The sequence below is a fragment of the Linepithema humile genome, chromosome 2 (assembly GCF_040581485.1).
Source record: "Linepithema humile isolate Giens D197 chromosome 2, Lhum_UNIL_v1.0, whole genome shotgun sequence".
NCBI lineage: Eukaryota > Metazoa > Arthropoda > Insecta > Hymenoptera > Formicidae > Linepithema > Linepithema humile.
The window spans coordinates 25,497,020-25,512,244 of NC_090129.1; the positions used below are offsets into that span (position 1 = coordinate 25,497,020).

The 15,225-nt window shown below is 30.0% G+C and overlaps 2 protein-coding genes across 9 annotated transcripts; one reads left to right on the top strand and one right to left on the bottom strand.

The window, feature by feature from the left end:
• The first annotated feature begins 2,172 nt into the window (after positions 1-2,172).
• Positions 2,173-7,569, top strand: LOC105667913 (putative fibroblast growth factor 1). 7 transcript variants are annotated; one of them, XM_067349665.1, is made up of 6 exons: positions 2,200-2,305; positions 2,524-2,678; positions 3,485-3,721; positions 5,652-5,845; positions 5,983-6,086; positions 6,559-7,569. In XM_067349665.1, the coding sequence occupies exons 3-6, from the start codon at positions 3,504-3,506 to the stop codon at positions 6,757-6,759; spliced, it is 717 nt and encodes a 238-aa protein (XP_067205766.1). In that variant the 5' UTR covers positions 2,200-2,305; positions 2,524-2,678; positions 3,485-3,503; the 3' UTR covers positions 6,760-7,569. The 7 variants fall into 7 exon arrangements, with proteins under 7 accessions (XP_067205767.1, XP_012215462.1, XP_012215461.1 ...); XM_067349664.1 differs by having other exon boundaries at positions 2,235-2,305; positions 2,505-2,678; XM_067349666.1 differs by lacking the exon at positions 2,524-2,678 and having other exon boundaries at positions 2,173-2,305.
• LOC105667728 (short coiled-coil protein B) lies at positions 6,966-9,728 on the bottom strand. 2 transcript variants are annotated; one of them, XM_012359693.2, is made up of 4 exons: positions 9,423-9,728; positions 8,804-8,977; positions 8,418-8,504; positions 6,966-8,336 (listed from the first exon to the last, which is right to left on the bottom strand). In XM_012359693.2, exons 1-4 carry the CDS (start codon positions 9,493-9,495, stop codon positions 8,194-8,196), a joined length of 477 nt encoding a protein of 158 aa, XP_012215116.1. In that variant the 5' UTR covers positions 9,496-9,728; the 3' UTR covers positions 6,966-8,193. The 2 variants fall into 2 exon arrangements, with proteins under 2 accessions (XP_012215116.1, XP_012215118.1); XM_012359695.2 differs by having other exon boundaries at positions 8,804-8,923; positions 9,423-9,689.
• Between the last annotated feature and the right edge of the window lie 5,497 nt (positions 9,729-15,225).

Here is a 15,225-nt window from a genome sequence, read left to right on the forward strand (position 1 = left end):
TTCAACGCTACAATGAAATTGACTCTTTGTATCCTTGAGAACATAACATCCAGGAAGAGGATACGTTTTGGTCTTTCTATACGCTTCACTTGTCTTATTTCTAATATCTATAAATAATTTTTTAATCTTAAAGATTATTACAAATTAGTGTAAAAACTTAAATTGCAATAGTTTCTTATATTTCATCGTTTGTATGTAGAGTGCGCAAAACACAGAAATATGTCTTTTTACGTTTGAAATTTCTTACTGTATGGCAATAACTCATGCAATAATGTTCAGTTTTCCAATGATATTTTGTTAAAATTAGTATAAATCTAGAATTAGACAAAATCTAGCGCATAAAACTTTGTATTGCGCTAAAGCAGTAAGTATTACTGCTTTTTAGCGCATAATGCGATCTATAACAAAGCTATCACGATACAATAGCTGAAAGTGTATTCGAACGACGATGTATTTATAAAGCGAATGCAATTGTTTAAATAGCTTTTTGAGTCACTGTATGTGTTCTGTAACTCTAGCCGTTATCCTTGATGGCTGCGGGTCTGCGGAAGTCAATCCGCTGTTTCGCGGTAACGCATCAAAAATTCTGTGGTTTATGAGTGTATTAAAGCCGATCTCTAGTCACTTCACGGCTATGAAAATTGCACGACACTTCGCAAAGAATTAATACTGCACAAGCATCTTATTGCTCTGCTGTGATTTAATAGCTAAAGCCCCTGTTATTAGTCGTACGAATAGTGTGTATCGAAGTGTGCTGCGTCCGATCGATGGCCATAATACTTCCCGCAGGTACATATAACCACGAACGTGGAACGGTGAACTCTGAGGGACGACGACCTTATTGCCGATTAGAGCAGGATATTGGCGATAGAATAGTAAGATAATTTGTACCTCGTAAATTTAATAAAATTTTTGTGAGATCATTCTGATTTGAACGTGGAAAAGCAACAAAATAATTGTTAATAAAAAAATTTGTGAAAATTTAATTTTCTAGTATATGTAAGAAAAACCATTAGTTTTATTTTATCTGCTAGATATAATGTCATATTTATTATATCAAATCATCGTATTATTATGTTGAATGCATACAAAAGAATGTAAAGCAAAAATTTTATTTTTACATGAATAATTGCATTCATTCTCAATGCAATTTTTTACTATTTGACAGGTGAAATTAAAGTTTTACATAATTTAATTTTTGTTTTACACGACAAAATAATTGCTTTATATTTTTAAATAGAAACATCTAATAACTGCAAAAGCTCTATATAATTCTTATTATAAATTTAATGCTGCAATTCTTTATTATTTATATTACAGAATATAAATAATATGTCAGTTCAGACGTAGTAAAAAAAGTATAGGCAATATATTTTTATTTCAAAAATTCATAAAGTTTTGATGCCAGAATTTTTTACGATCATAAAAATTTTAGAAGAAAAAGTAGAATATCCTGAAATATCACTTATATTTTATATAATAAGAATGAAATAAATACGCTCTGAGAGCATTCTTTATTGCTTATAATGCTTCTTATTGTGATTATACTCGTTTTGCCATCTGTATATGTCAACAAAAAAATGCAAAGTGAATAATTAGCAATTATACAAATTTGTAATTATTCAAATAATCATATATCTTCAAATATTTCAAATTTAATTACAATATATTTTTAATGTATAGAAAAGCAATGATTTTATGCTGTGAAATATATCGATAAATTTAATTATTGTAATTTTGTACAAATATTTTGCGAGTTTGCTCATTTGTGTGTAAGTGAAGAAAATAATTTTACTTACATATATGTATATCATTTTTTAAAATATTTCACAGTTAAATTGTTACATCGTATGTTTTTTAAAAATGTGGATGTATTATGTTCATTGTTATTAATTAATTAATTTTGTTAATTGCGACTAAATTGCAAAAATAAAATAAAATCAACATAAAGTTCTAGTCAGTTTATTAATAACACCGTTCAAGGCTAACAATAAATTGTCAAGTGTCCTGTAATGCAGAGAGTTTGAAATATTAAAAGTTCTTTTGATAAGGGATGTTATCAAAACAGTGCACCTCCAGAAACACCTAAGTGATTAGTGAGTAGTGGATCCCTAAAGAGGGTCTTAAAAAAGATGCGCGTGCATGCGCTCGAAACGCTTGGAGGCGTGCTCCATTTTTAATTCGCTTCACTAGGAATCCGCAGACCGCCGACGCTGACGCCGGTGACTGTCAGTAGGCCGGCGTCATGTCTACTATTATTCGACGAGCCACGAGCTCAGTCGCGTGATAAACGTGGAACACCCAGGTAGGTGGGCGATCATCAAGCCTGGCGGATCCTCGTGTGCGCGGAAGAGATCGGTTTTTCTCGTCGAGTCTATACAGTGCAATGTAGCCGAAGAAAAATTTATTTTTTACTCTTCCTTGTTGAAGAAACGAAAAATCGATGTTTCTCGGCTATTTTTCAACTTTATTTTTATCAATTTCTTATTTAAATTTGCAAAAAGCTTTCTATGTGCGATATAGGTGTATATATTCGTGCGTGAAAACGGTCTAATGTAATGTATTCATTGTCGTGGTGCTTTTTACAATATAGTACGATGTAACAATTGCTATAAATAATTAGTGCGCATGCTGATGTCGATGTGTTACATCGAAGAAGACTCGAGTTGATATTTGCAGTACGTATGTTTCTGGATAATTGCCTTTTGAATTCGTTGAGCTTACCGCGCGTGACGTACTTCGGCTTTTATTGAATTAGTTTAACGTTATTGGAGCGTAAGTATGTCCCAATGCGCAATTATCTATACACTCGGTACGCACAGTTGCTAGTAGACCGAGACCACCGTTAAATCTGAATACATAGTTTTTAGTACTGTTTCTGGTGAAAAGTGTTTCGCGAGCGTGGGTGCTTCACAGCATTCGGATAGAAAGAGATTTCATGCACGCTCCCACACATCGTCTTTCTCTCGATGTACGTGCTAGAACAATGCTTTAGAGGAACTTAAAGTCGTCTTGATCTTGTCAGAATAGAAAGTGTAAATAATTATAGTTATAAAATGATAATTATAGCAAAAATCTCGTCTACATCTCGAAATATCGATTCTATAAAATTTCATAAAATTTTCTCTTTAATAAAAGCATTGATATTATATAAATATAATTACTTTACATCTTTTTAAACGTAATTTATATTTTTTCGTTAACTTTAGAGTTAAAATACATAAAGACTTAATTTCATATATTCATAAAGTAATGCAAGAAACAATTAAATAGATTTTTATATGTTATTTTTTACAATAAATGTGATCTAACTCGCATAAATATGTATTTATTATGGTTCATATATTAAATTCTTGCCTTTCACCGCAAAATGACCACATAATTCCTGATCTATGACAATCTATTCAATGCGGTTTCCGCAAAATAAATTAGATAGCACATTGTTAGACGTGCGGTATGAATATACGTTTATGAATTTACACAGCAGTAACAAGACCGCGAAAATGAGTTTGCGCTGGATTCATGAGAATCTCGAACCACCAACGGTCGACGAAGAGTGCAGCGATATTGATGATAGTTGCAGCGACGATAGTTACGCTACAGATTTGTCCCTTCACGAGGATGACAACATAACGACGGAGAACGGGAAAGGAATTATTCGCGACGGCCGGAAGAAGAGAGAAACCAAGAGACCTCCGACTGTAACCGTCACTTTTGATGGGTAAAATCATCTGGATTATTAATTAAATCGTGAAAATGTGCACTATGCCGAAAGAATCGCGGAATCAACGATACTTTGCATTTAAAAATGTAATTAAAACATTTTTGAGGAAGAATCGTTGATTACTTTAAGAAAAAAAAAATAGTTGACGTTGATGCATTTTGTTTACATTTTGCTCACTAATCTTCGTGACGATAAAATGTATAATTCGCACAAATGAACGAATTAACATAATTACTGGAGCAAGGTAAAATGTCTGCTCGTCATTGGACTAATGGGAGACACGTTTGTCTACCTAGTCGCCCTCCAACACACGTTATAACGTACATTCATTGATCACTTGACTCGATTAACTTTCTGCTCCATATCACCACAGGGTCAGCAGATGCACTAGGTGTAGTTTGTGTTATTAACGGTCTCAAACGAGTCCGGTGCTGCGCGACGATAATTTCCCGCGAATTGCGCAGCGTTCCTGCTGTAATACGATATGCGAAATTATGATCGACACTCCGACGAATTCGGCGAGATGCGATTTGCACGATTCGGCGAAATGCAATTTGCGTCGTTCGGTAGTTATATAGTTTTGTCCTTCCCGCAAAAAAAAAAAAAAAAAAAAAAGAGCTATGTGCATTACTTTATTTCTAGAAGAAGAATTGTGCGCGTTTATTATTTTTTTTAGTTATTAGATAATTTTAAAATTTATTTGTAAAATTCTATAAAATTATAGCAGCACAAATAAAGTAATTTAATCGTAAGAATGTACTTTAATAGAAGATATATAATATCTGTTTCTTTTTTTTTTTTTTATAAAATATCTTCAGAAATATGATGAAAAAAATGCAGTTGCATTTTCTAGTAAAAGCAGCAAATGTTGTTAAATCAAAAAGTCTAATAAATTAAATCAATACACATCTCTTGTGAATCGTCAGTTAGATTTATTAAAAGAAAGGAGACAAATTTAACGAAATTCGCTGTCTTTGGAATAAAAAAAATGCATTTATCATAAATTACCATTTTTTGGCAAATTTTAACAACATAATTTTGTCCGAATAGCGTCTCCGATATAACATTTGGTAGAAATAAATTCTGTTTATACAAAAAATCATTGGGCACGGATTGTGGAAGCCATGTAAAATTAACCGCGTTAACATACACACTTTCTGATGACGACAGCCAAGCTGTTCGCGTAACTTTCGCACAAAGCCTATTGAGATTTCGTTTCTCTCCCCTCCGAGAATCGGTTTAAAATTAACGAAGTGCGAGAGCGCCTACAGTATGACACGGTGCGCTTCATTCACGAGGCTTACTGACCTGGAAAACCGGCCGGCCTATATATTTTCCAGCATCTATAACGGCGCAAACACCCTTTATAACGGCCAAGACAATCCTAACATTAACGGCTTAAGAAGTAGTATGTTAAAAGATCTAAGATATCAAACAAAAATGTTAATTTGACATAAACGTTTCACTAGTTATTTTTAATTATCAATAGAGAATAATTGCATTCATCCTCATCGTAATTTAATTCTTATTCTTAAGAATATTTTTCCAAAAATACAATAAATTAATTAATATTATATTAAATAACTGTTATAATATTAATTAATTAATTTCTAATTAATACTATTTTTAAATATATATATATTTTTTTGCTTCTCTTAATTTATTTTATATGTTTTTTACTATTTTGCTTCGTTATTATTGCAATTTCTACGTGTACGTTAATCTTTTACTTTATTTTGCTGGCAATGCATACAAAATATATAAATTTTGCACACTTTTCATGCGAATATTTTCCTTTTAAGTACTATTTGCATCAAAACCAACTAAACCCTCTTCTGTCTGTGTTGTATAACACATTACCGTGCATGCTGTTTATGTAGCATTTACATAGATAATTTATAGGCTATCTAATATTGTGCAATTGCAGGACGCCGCGTAACATTCAACGTAATTCTAAATCACGGAAGTACTCGCCCTGCGTGATATGGGATCCCCGACAGCCAGCGAAAAACCCCGCCTACAATTGTCAGGTAATAAAACTGTACTGCCGAACCGGGTATCATCTGGCAATTACACCGTCAGGACGAGTTCGAGGATTATCCGGCAACAATGAGTCGCACGGTATATTACCACTGCTATGAAATATTATTTGGAGTAATAATGTAGAAGTTCCCGAAGTGTATAGATGAGCAATTTAAAACTACAATTATTATTAACATTTTTAATAATTATTATTATAAGAGCTTGTATTTTTACAGCTCTGCTTCACGTGACGCCGGTGTCTTTTGGCGTTATCAGGATACAAAGTGTCGAAACAAGGCTCTACTTGGCATTCAATAAGAAAGGACGATTATATGGAGAGGTGAGATACATATAAAATATTAAACAGGCAGATAATAAACATTATCTTTTTGTTATGTTATAAAAAGAGCTTTTGCTACTTTAAAAAATACGGAGCATGAGCCATTATGCAATATCACCCACATCTATAGAATTTCATATATATATATATATATATATATATATATATATAGCACTGCAGGAAATTCTACGCAGTTCTATTAAATTCTCCCTCACCAATTTTATCCAACTCGATTCTCACAATAATTTTGTTCATAATTCTAACATTTAATGATAAAAATAATAATCAGATAATTAATAATAATTAGTCAAAGAAAATAAACTTCAATTTATTTAAATTAGCTTAATTAATGCTACTTAACCAATTAAGTTGATAAATTGCCCTTTAAAAATGTTTATTTCTAAAAATGTAAAATAGACGATTGAAAGTGATTGTAAATTTAAAAATTAACCCCAATGAATTTAAATTTCAGATAAATATGAATAATGACAATACTGAGTGGGAACAATGGAGTATTGGCTCCTACGATGCGTTTCGATCACGCAAATATGTATATTATGGATGGTGGATAGGAATAAAAAAGAATGGGCGAGCAAAATCAGGAGCGAAAACGTCTTGGGGACAAAAGGCGATACAATTTTCAGCTATTCAGGAGAATGAATCAATTAACTAGAAAATTTCTGTACACACGCACGTGCGCGCGCAATTTTTAGGCCCAATATTATATTCGTTATACAAACTAACAGAATTCTTAGAAAGAAATCCAGAACAGCGATGAATGAGTGTTTTATGAAGGAAGAAATGATGATCGATAATAAAGAAAGAAAATAAGTGAGAAATTCGTTCGAATGAGAACTCAATATTGATCAAACAGCAATGTTCCAATAGAATATAATGTTTATTATAACACTGTGTTACTCAACAATGGGATAATTTGACATTGTGCATTCTGCTTGTGCCCTCGAACTGAAACTCTATCGCAAGTCGCAGTTTTCCATTTGCAGTAAATATATATTTATTATTAATATCAGTCACCACTATTACAAACAAGATGATTGTGTATCAGCATTGTTCCGTCGTAAACAGCGAACTTTAAACTGGCCATCTTGCTCGTAGAGTATTCGCAAATATTAATTTTTTTTTGTAATATGATATCATAATTAATGTATTGTAATTGTACGTAATTATATGTTATCTCTTTTGTACATCTAAATACAATGCGTATATATATAAAAACGTCCAAATTTCCAAACGAGTTTATATTAAAAGAGGAGGACCAAATATTGCTTTAAGTGTTTTAATACTAAGTTTTGCAAATGTGAAGTGCATATTTAGAATAAACCTTCAAAAATATATATCAATACAAGAAGCAATGTATGAGCGAGATAAATTAGTAATTATATTTATAATTTATATATATACACAAATCAATTAATCAAAGCTAAAGCTTATGTTAGACAAATAATAAAAAATATAATTATAATTGTTAAATTATTATTATCTATAAAAATCCTTACTTGATTTCATGTAATCGCATTATTTACTTATACAATAATCAAAGTATTGTTATTATTTCTCCCAAAAAGATAACAAATATTATCTATTATGCATTAATTTCATAGAAATTAATCTAATCATAATTAAAAAAAGAACAAATTATTTTTACTTAAAATAGCTGATTATTGCTTAGCAAATTAAAAAAAAAAAAATTATAAAAAATTTGTGTTTTAGAGAAATTATTAAATAGATATCTCTCTTTGGTGCACATAATTATAAGCGTGTTCCAAGTCACAGTCACAGTAAATGCATTATAAATAGTTTTAAATATTTTAAAAAGATATTTGATTATAGCTAACCGAGATATTTTTATCAGAGATTTTATCTGAGATTACCATTATCAGATTTATTTTTATGAAAAGTATGCACAAGCTAAGAAAGGTGAATTAAGCACAACACACTCAATATTTTTAAATATCTGTTGCTAAGCAAAAATTGTAATTAAATACGCATGCACATACTTTTCAAAATACTTAAAACAATCATAATTATGTCAAGATCACTGTCGCTTGTTTATATAATAATTTCTCTGATTTATTTAATTAATGATTTACTTCTTTTTAGTGTTAGGACTCGTCGACTGAAATACGCTTGACGCTGACATTAAATTTTCAATGTATTGACTCAAAACCTGATTCTCGCTCCTTAGTTTGAGATTTTCTTCCTTCACACTATCCACTCTTTGTGATAGATCTAAACAGAACATATATTTGCATTTAAAATGCTAATATATTTATTCCTATACAATAACTTCTGTGCAAAAAATATACATACCATCTAAAGTATTTTGGAGTTCAAGAACTTGCGCAATCAGTCTAGCTTTCTCCTCTTGTTCATCTGGACTAATGTCTGGATCTAAACCTATAATCAATATCAGTTTTTTGCATACTACCCTGATTTGTCCACATTTATAATCTTGTTATAAAATAACAATTATATTGGAATTGTTACAATTTTTAAATTAAAAGTATCCAATAATTAAAAAAAATCTGGAGACAGAAATTAAAATTTTGCTTACCTGACACTGTTTGATTTATAAATAAATAAAATAATATTTAGAATTAAAATAAAATAATATTACTTTATGTATTTTTTTTTGAAAAGTAAAAAATGTAAAAGTGTAAAAGAATCTGACACCGTAAGAAATCAATATCACTTACTGTTAGGACTACAGCTTCCATTAGTGAACGTTGATGGAATGGAATCCATACTACGTCCTCTGCCTAGAGCATCAGATATATGCGAGGCATTGTCCAAGATTTCCTCTTCTGGTATTATCACTTTAAAGAATACATGAGAAATATCTTTATTAGAAGATATTCCTCCAAAAAGATCTAGAGACCATAAATGCCATGAGACAAATAAACCAAAAATTCATATGTGGAATACATAAATAATTCTCAAGTAAAACAAGAATTCCTAAGCAAAAGGATATTCGAAACAAACAATGTAAAGATCTATCTAATGTCTCTTATCGCTCTCAAGTTGCTAAATGAAATTTTGCAAAGCAGAATAAATAAGTATCACATTGCCATTGCACATTCAGTGCTAAATGTAACTTATATAGAATTCCCATATTAATATCAACAAATATAGAATCCATAAAGGTGAAGTTAGACAGATTAAATCGATGAATTTAAGAAAACGGTAAATAAAGTAAGAAACTTGATATGAAACAAGTAGTTGAAAACGAATTAGGTTATAATTCATTAATAACAGCAGGCCGTAATAAACAGTCGCTGCGCGACTTTGCGACATTAAGTAAATTCAAGTTCTTACCTTGAGGATCGTCATCCGCAAGAGGTATACTATTCATATCATCCTGGAGCTTGGCTGTCATCGTCGCTGACATTTTGACAGGAGCGGTCAGTCACACAACAGCAGATCGGAGTTACGACGCGAAGCAGTCCTGCGCACAACGTTAAACGATTGACTTGACTTTATCGATTCCCGGGACGACGCGATTCAATCGAGAATCACAGTATTTTCTTCATTGTGTTATATTTTCTTTACCGGGCTTAATTGATCAGCATATACAATAACAAGGTTAATAATAATTACATGACTTTTATTTATATTATTGGCGTTTTTCAGTTTGAAGCTCTCTGAAGTCTGTCCTGATTCTTATTCACTCCAATTCACTCTTGTTCAGTGCGGCTATCTGTAGTTATTAATTGAAACTATATAGTCACACTTATTTGCCGACTGTCGATAAACGATGCTTTTGATAAATGCGTTCTACATTTGTAAACTATGGTGAAACATACGCGCCATCTATGGGTTTAAGTACGCAACACAATAAAGTTTCAACGAAAGTTTGTCAAATGTATTGAAATGTTAGAGCGGAAAATATATTCGTCAAATTTTGTACAAAATCGTGCAATTTTGGATATCTTTCTCTATTGCGGTTACGGGATCGCTTTCTCGGTATTGTAAACTTAAATTGCGAGTTGAAATTAGTGGTCGAGTCAGCGTATTAGATTTGTTCAGAAAGGAAAAGTGTTATGTGTTGTGGTTATGTAACATGAAAAGTGCTGAGTAACGAAGGTAACGCTTAATTCTTTTAAGCCGCGTATATTGCAATAAATTATATACATAAGCAGAATAAATAGAAATGAAATGAAATGAACAGAATAAACGAAATAGATAGCTCGATTTTGAACAGCGTTTCGATTACGCAGTTGTCGAATATGTCGAGATATCAGAAAATATATTCGTTGAATTTCATACAAAGCCAAGCAATAAGCAATATCTTTTTATCGTGGTTTAATAATATTTACTAAAATGTAAGACGCAAGTTGAAGAAATTGGCCGAATTTATATTATATTTTTATTGTTTATTGGAATCACAGATCTCTATCTCCCTTATTCTTTTTTTCTAAAATTTTCTGAAAATTTCTTAAACAAAATGGCGCGAATAGTATGTACACAAATAGGCCGAGATTCTTTTGATATCATGAAAGTGATTATGTTTATGTGATACGCATCAAAATGCATTGCATAAATCTTTGAAAATGGTTTGAATATATCTCGTCGAATATATCATGTGTTGTGTAAATAATGTAAAGTGTATCGTATGAAATGTAAATTGCAATTTAAATTGGATATTTACAGGAACATTTAATTCGAATGTCGACAATATCTACAAAGATGAAAACATACACACGACGAAGGTACGTTCGTGGTTCCAGTCGTGAAAAGCGGAAGATGGTGAGTCATTATTAAATAATATTAAGAATATTTATATAGTTATATAAAATTAATGCAGGCAAATTAATTAATCGCAAATTGTGGGATAAATTAGTTTACTTAATTGATATCACATTATTTAAGAAATAAATTGCTATAATTAAATATTTTTACATTAATTATGTTAATCTTAATATTAAAATTAATTGATTGTGATATTTTATAACATCTTATCATATTATAATTAACATATATGACAATTTTAAATAATTTTTATGGTGTATTTACAATTTAAATAATTTTTCTAATCTTCAAAGATCTAATGTTATGATATTTAAATAGTTTCTGATATTAAAAAATATTTGTTTCCTAAAATTTTAGTATATATAAATATTTTATCAAACTATCGATTAAGCATTAAAATTTAAAAATGAAGAAATCTATATATTAATAATAATAATTTATACTTATATATATAATATTGATAACTTGTATTTTTTTATTTATTTATGAGAATCACTTTCTTCTTTCTTTTTCTCTTTTTCTATTTTGTAGAATTTTTGGTTAAATCATAGGAAGTATCTTACATCCCAGACAGCACAACATATCCAAAAGACGCCCAGAGGATGTTTTTGGAACTACAAGACGTCCTCTGGATATCCTTCGGATATCCTTTGGATGTATTTTGGACATGTGTGCTGTTTGGGATGTTTAGAGTCGTGTACATAAACTATTCTTTATTGTGACGAACGATTCAATGAGTTGTTTTAAATTAACATTTAATGCATCAAAGAAAAAATAATCTGTTATTTAATCTCCAAGGAATGGTTTTGCGTATTTGCGTGACAAATAAAAAAGACATGATAAGCAGATAAACAAAAGAGGACGCAAAGGGATCTCAATCCCGATTTTAATCTTGATCGGATTAACAAATACCTGCCGGCGACTTTCGACAGATATTTTGCAGTTTTAACTGGGAGTTGCAGTGTAAAATGACTTATAGCCCGAAGCATGGCACACAGAGATGAGACAATAGTGAGAGGTGAGAGGGAAGGGAAGTGTGCAATTTGTAGGAAAGCAAACGCTGTGTGGTGGCCAGCAATCGTTTGGCTTTATCGAGAGCTACTGGTCTTTAAAAGCGCACAAATTGTACGTCGTGAGATTTTATCGAGTCGTTTAGCTTTTAACTCGATATCAATGCGCCGCGTTGTATGTAATGCATTCAGACTGAAATAAAATAAAATTTTGCATTATAATATTGCCATTATAACGGCACATTGCACAATAATATCGATTTTCGATAAAGTGACGTTTACAGTGATGTTATTATAAAATGATTACGGAGTGAATTCACTTAAGTATCATGAGATTTAATACTTATTGTTATTGAACTTTTATAGAAGAATTGCTTATAATTTATGATGGTTTAATTGTACACTTTTAGACATGACATTTTAATGGAAAATACTTCTGTGCATTTCTCGTGTAACATTTGCCAACATCAAAAATACAGGTCAATCGTGCCCGAATGTCGGCAATTGATAAATGACATTAGTTTAATGTTTACTTTTTTGTAAATTTTGCATTGATCATGTACTGTTTAGCAGTACTGTTTTATAGTAATCGGCAGATGCCGATCATATCTTGGTTTTATTTCACATTTGATTAAACAATGGTGAAACGATATTGTGTCGGTATTAGGTTAATGCAAAAGAGGTTTGCTGTATTTATCATATTATAAAAAAGATAAATCTATAGGGTTTTAAAATGTTTATTAATCAAAATGTTCGCCATTGACTTTAATATACTTCTTTCATCTGGCATACAAAAAAATTTTTGTATGCCAGATTTAAGAAACTCTGAGTTTTTAGAATTTATAAATTCCATAATGGCACGTTTTCAATAGCCGTTCGGCTTACAAATTTTTTGTTTTTTATAAACTGTTGCACGAGATGTTTAAACAAATGATAGTCAGTGGGTAAAAGATCCGGAGAATACAGTGGATAAGATAATTTGAAATTTATGCATGGTCATTCTCTCTATACATGGCTGAGCGTTATCATGCTGAAAAAGCACTTCTTCTCTATTCATCAAAGAGGGTTGTTTTTTGACCACCGTATTTTTCGGATCTTTCATCTACTGATTTAAACTGTAAAACACCACTGATTTAAACACCACTTGTTTAAACATCTCAACCATTTTTTAAAAAACAAAAAATTTGTGAATCAAAATGTTATTGAAAATGCTATTATAAAATTTATAATTTTTAACAACTCAGTGTTTTTTAAATCTGGCATACATAAAAATTTTTTGTTAGATGGAAAACATGTATTAAAGTCAATTTTGATTATTTTGATTAATAAACATTAGTTTTAAGATCTTATAATTTTATCCTATTTATAATATGATAAATACAAACCTCTCTTTTGCATCAATCCGATAAAAACATAGCGAAATTGTTGTATCCGAAATAGTTTGAAATTTTAATCTTTAATGCTTCACTCGAAATTGTTTTACCTTATCGCGTTGGAAAACATTTTTATTTTGATTGCGAGAATAAATCATATACTTTGTGTCTATTTTATATCCCTTCCGAAATTATCTTACCCTAACGCATTGAAAAACATCTTTGTTTCAACCGCGAAAATAAATTATATTTTACGCTTATTTTATTCCCTCTCAGAATTGTTTTATTTTAGCGCGAGACGAGTTTTGCTCGACAATTCTATTTGATAAACAGATCGTTCTTAATTTAAAAACCGTACGTTTTTCTCATTTCACTAGAGACGAAAATACGACGTCGCTGATAAGAACTCGCAAGTCTTTTACTTTTTCGCGAATGATAAACATTTAAAAGACGACTTTTTTAAATTTTACATTATTATATTATGCATACTTTTATGTGCAAATCGTATTTTACAATAGATAGAAATTTAAGAATGATAATCTCGGCGTTTTTCACAAGATGCTTAGCGTAGAATTCGGTTCAATTATCGTTATTTGCATTCGAAATCTGAGAGCGACTGTCTCGGCATAGTTTTTCACAAAACGCTAGCGCAGAGCTCAGCTCAATTTCCGTTATTTACTTTCGACATTACTGTTGATAGTTGACCATTAATCCATGGTCGATCAATATTAACATTGTTTGGAGATACGCAGCCGTTACTGATGGGATGGTTTTCGAATTTCCATGCTCGATCATGGAATTAATTAAGCCATAAAACAATAGATGCATGTAGGCTAATTGTAAAAAAGATCAGAATAAAACTGGAGTATAGTAAAAGTAATAACATTTAATAATAGTTAATTGCAAACATGTTTTTTCTATTTTAAATTAATATACAAAAATACGTGATATATTTTGTTTCTTAATGTAACGTCATGTACATATTTTTGTACATCAAATTTGAAAAAGTTAATATCTCTTGCGCTACGACAAGCTGCAGAGATGAAAATCACATTTTATTTATATATAAATGTACAAATAAATATATAAATTAAGATATACATATATATCTTGCTACAATCCGTTATGTATATAATATGTGTGTGTGAACGCAATGAAAAAATAATTTAAAAATTTTATGAATTAAAGAATAAAAAAGTAATTAATTATATAATTAAATAATATACATATATTGAAATTCACATTTTTATAGTGTTTATATATGCGTTATAAAAATTTTACGTGTACATATTTTTCAGGGTTAAATATGTAAATTATTTAATCTTATTCTAAATTCTAGCCTACCCATTTTAAGATAATAAGTCTATGAAATAATGTAATTTTTGTGTATAAAATTGGTGTTGACAGAAAAATATACATAACGCAAGTGACAAAGAATAAATTTATCAAAATGATAAGTAGATTTTTCTTCCCGAAATTAATACCTGCGCGATTCAAAATACTTCGAATATGCGCAAAAATAAAATTTTTAAACGATTAATATTATACGATCTCTGTGTTGTATTATACGAGAGTATATATTTTACATTATTTTTGAATCCATTATCTTAATATTATTGAAATGAAAACAAATTAGAGTAACTCATGCGTAACAGCGAAGTTGTTTTGTTGAACTTCACAATTGATCTGAAAAATATAAAGTACATTCGAATTATAGCAGTTAATAAAATAATTATTTAATAAATAATTTATGCATATTAAATCTTTTATTCATCATTTATGCAAATATTTAATAGAAGAAATATATATCTACTAATAAAAAAATGTAATTTTTAAAATAATGAGTATGTTAAAAAATTTAATAACTACAAATATTATATATTGCAAATTTTCTACTAAATATTTCAAACTTTGTATGTGCATTACTATGTCTAATATTTTATGTGCAACATTTTGCAAATAATAAATAATAAATAAGCAATAAAT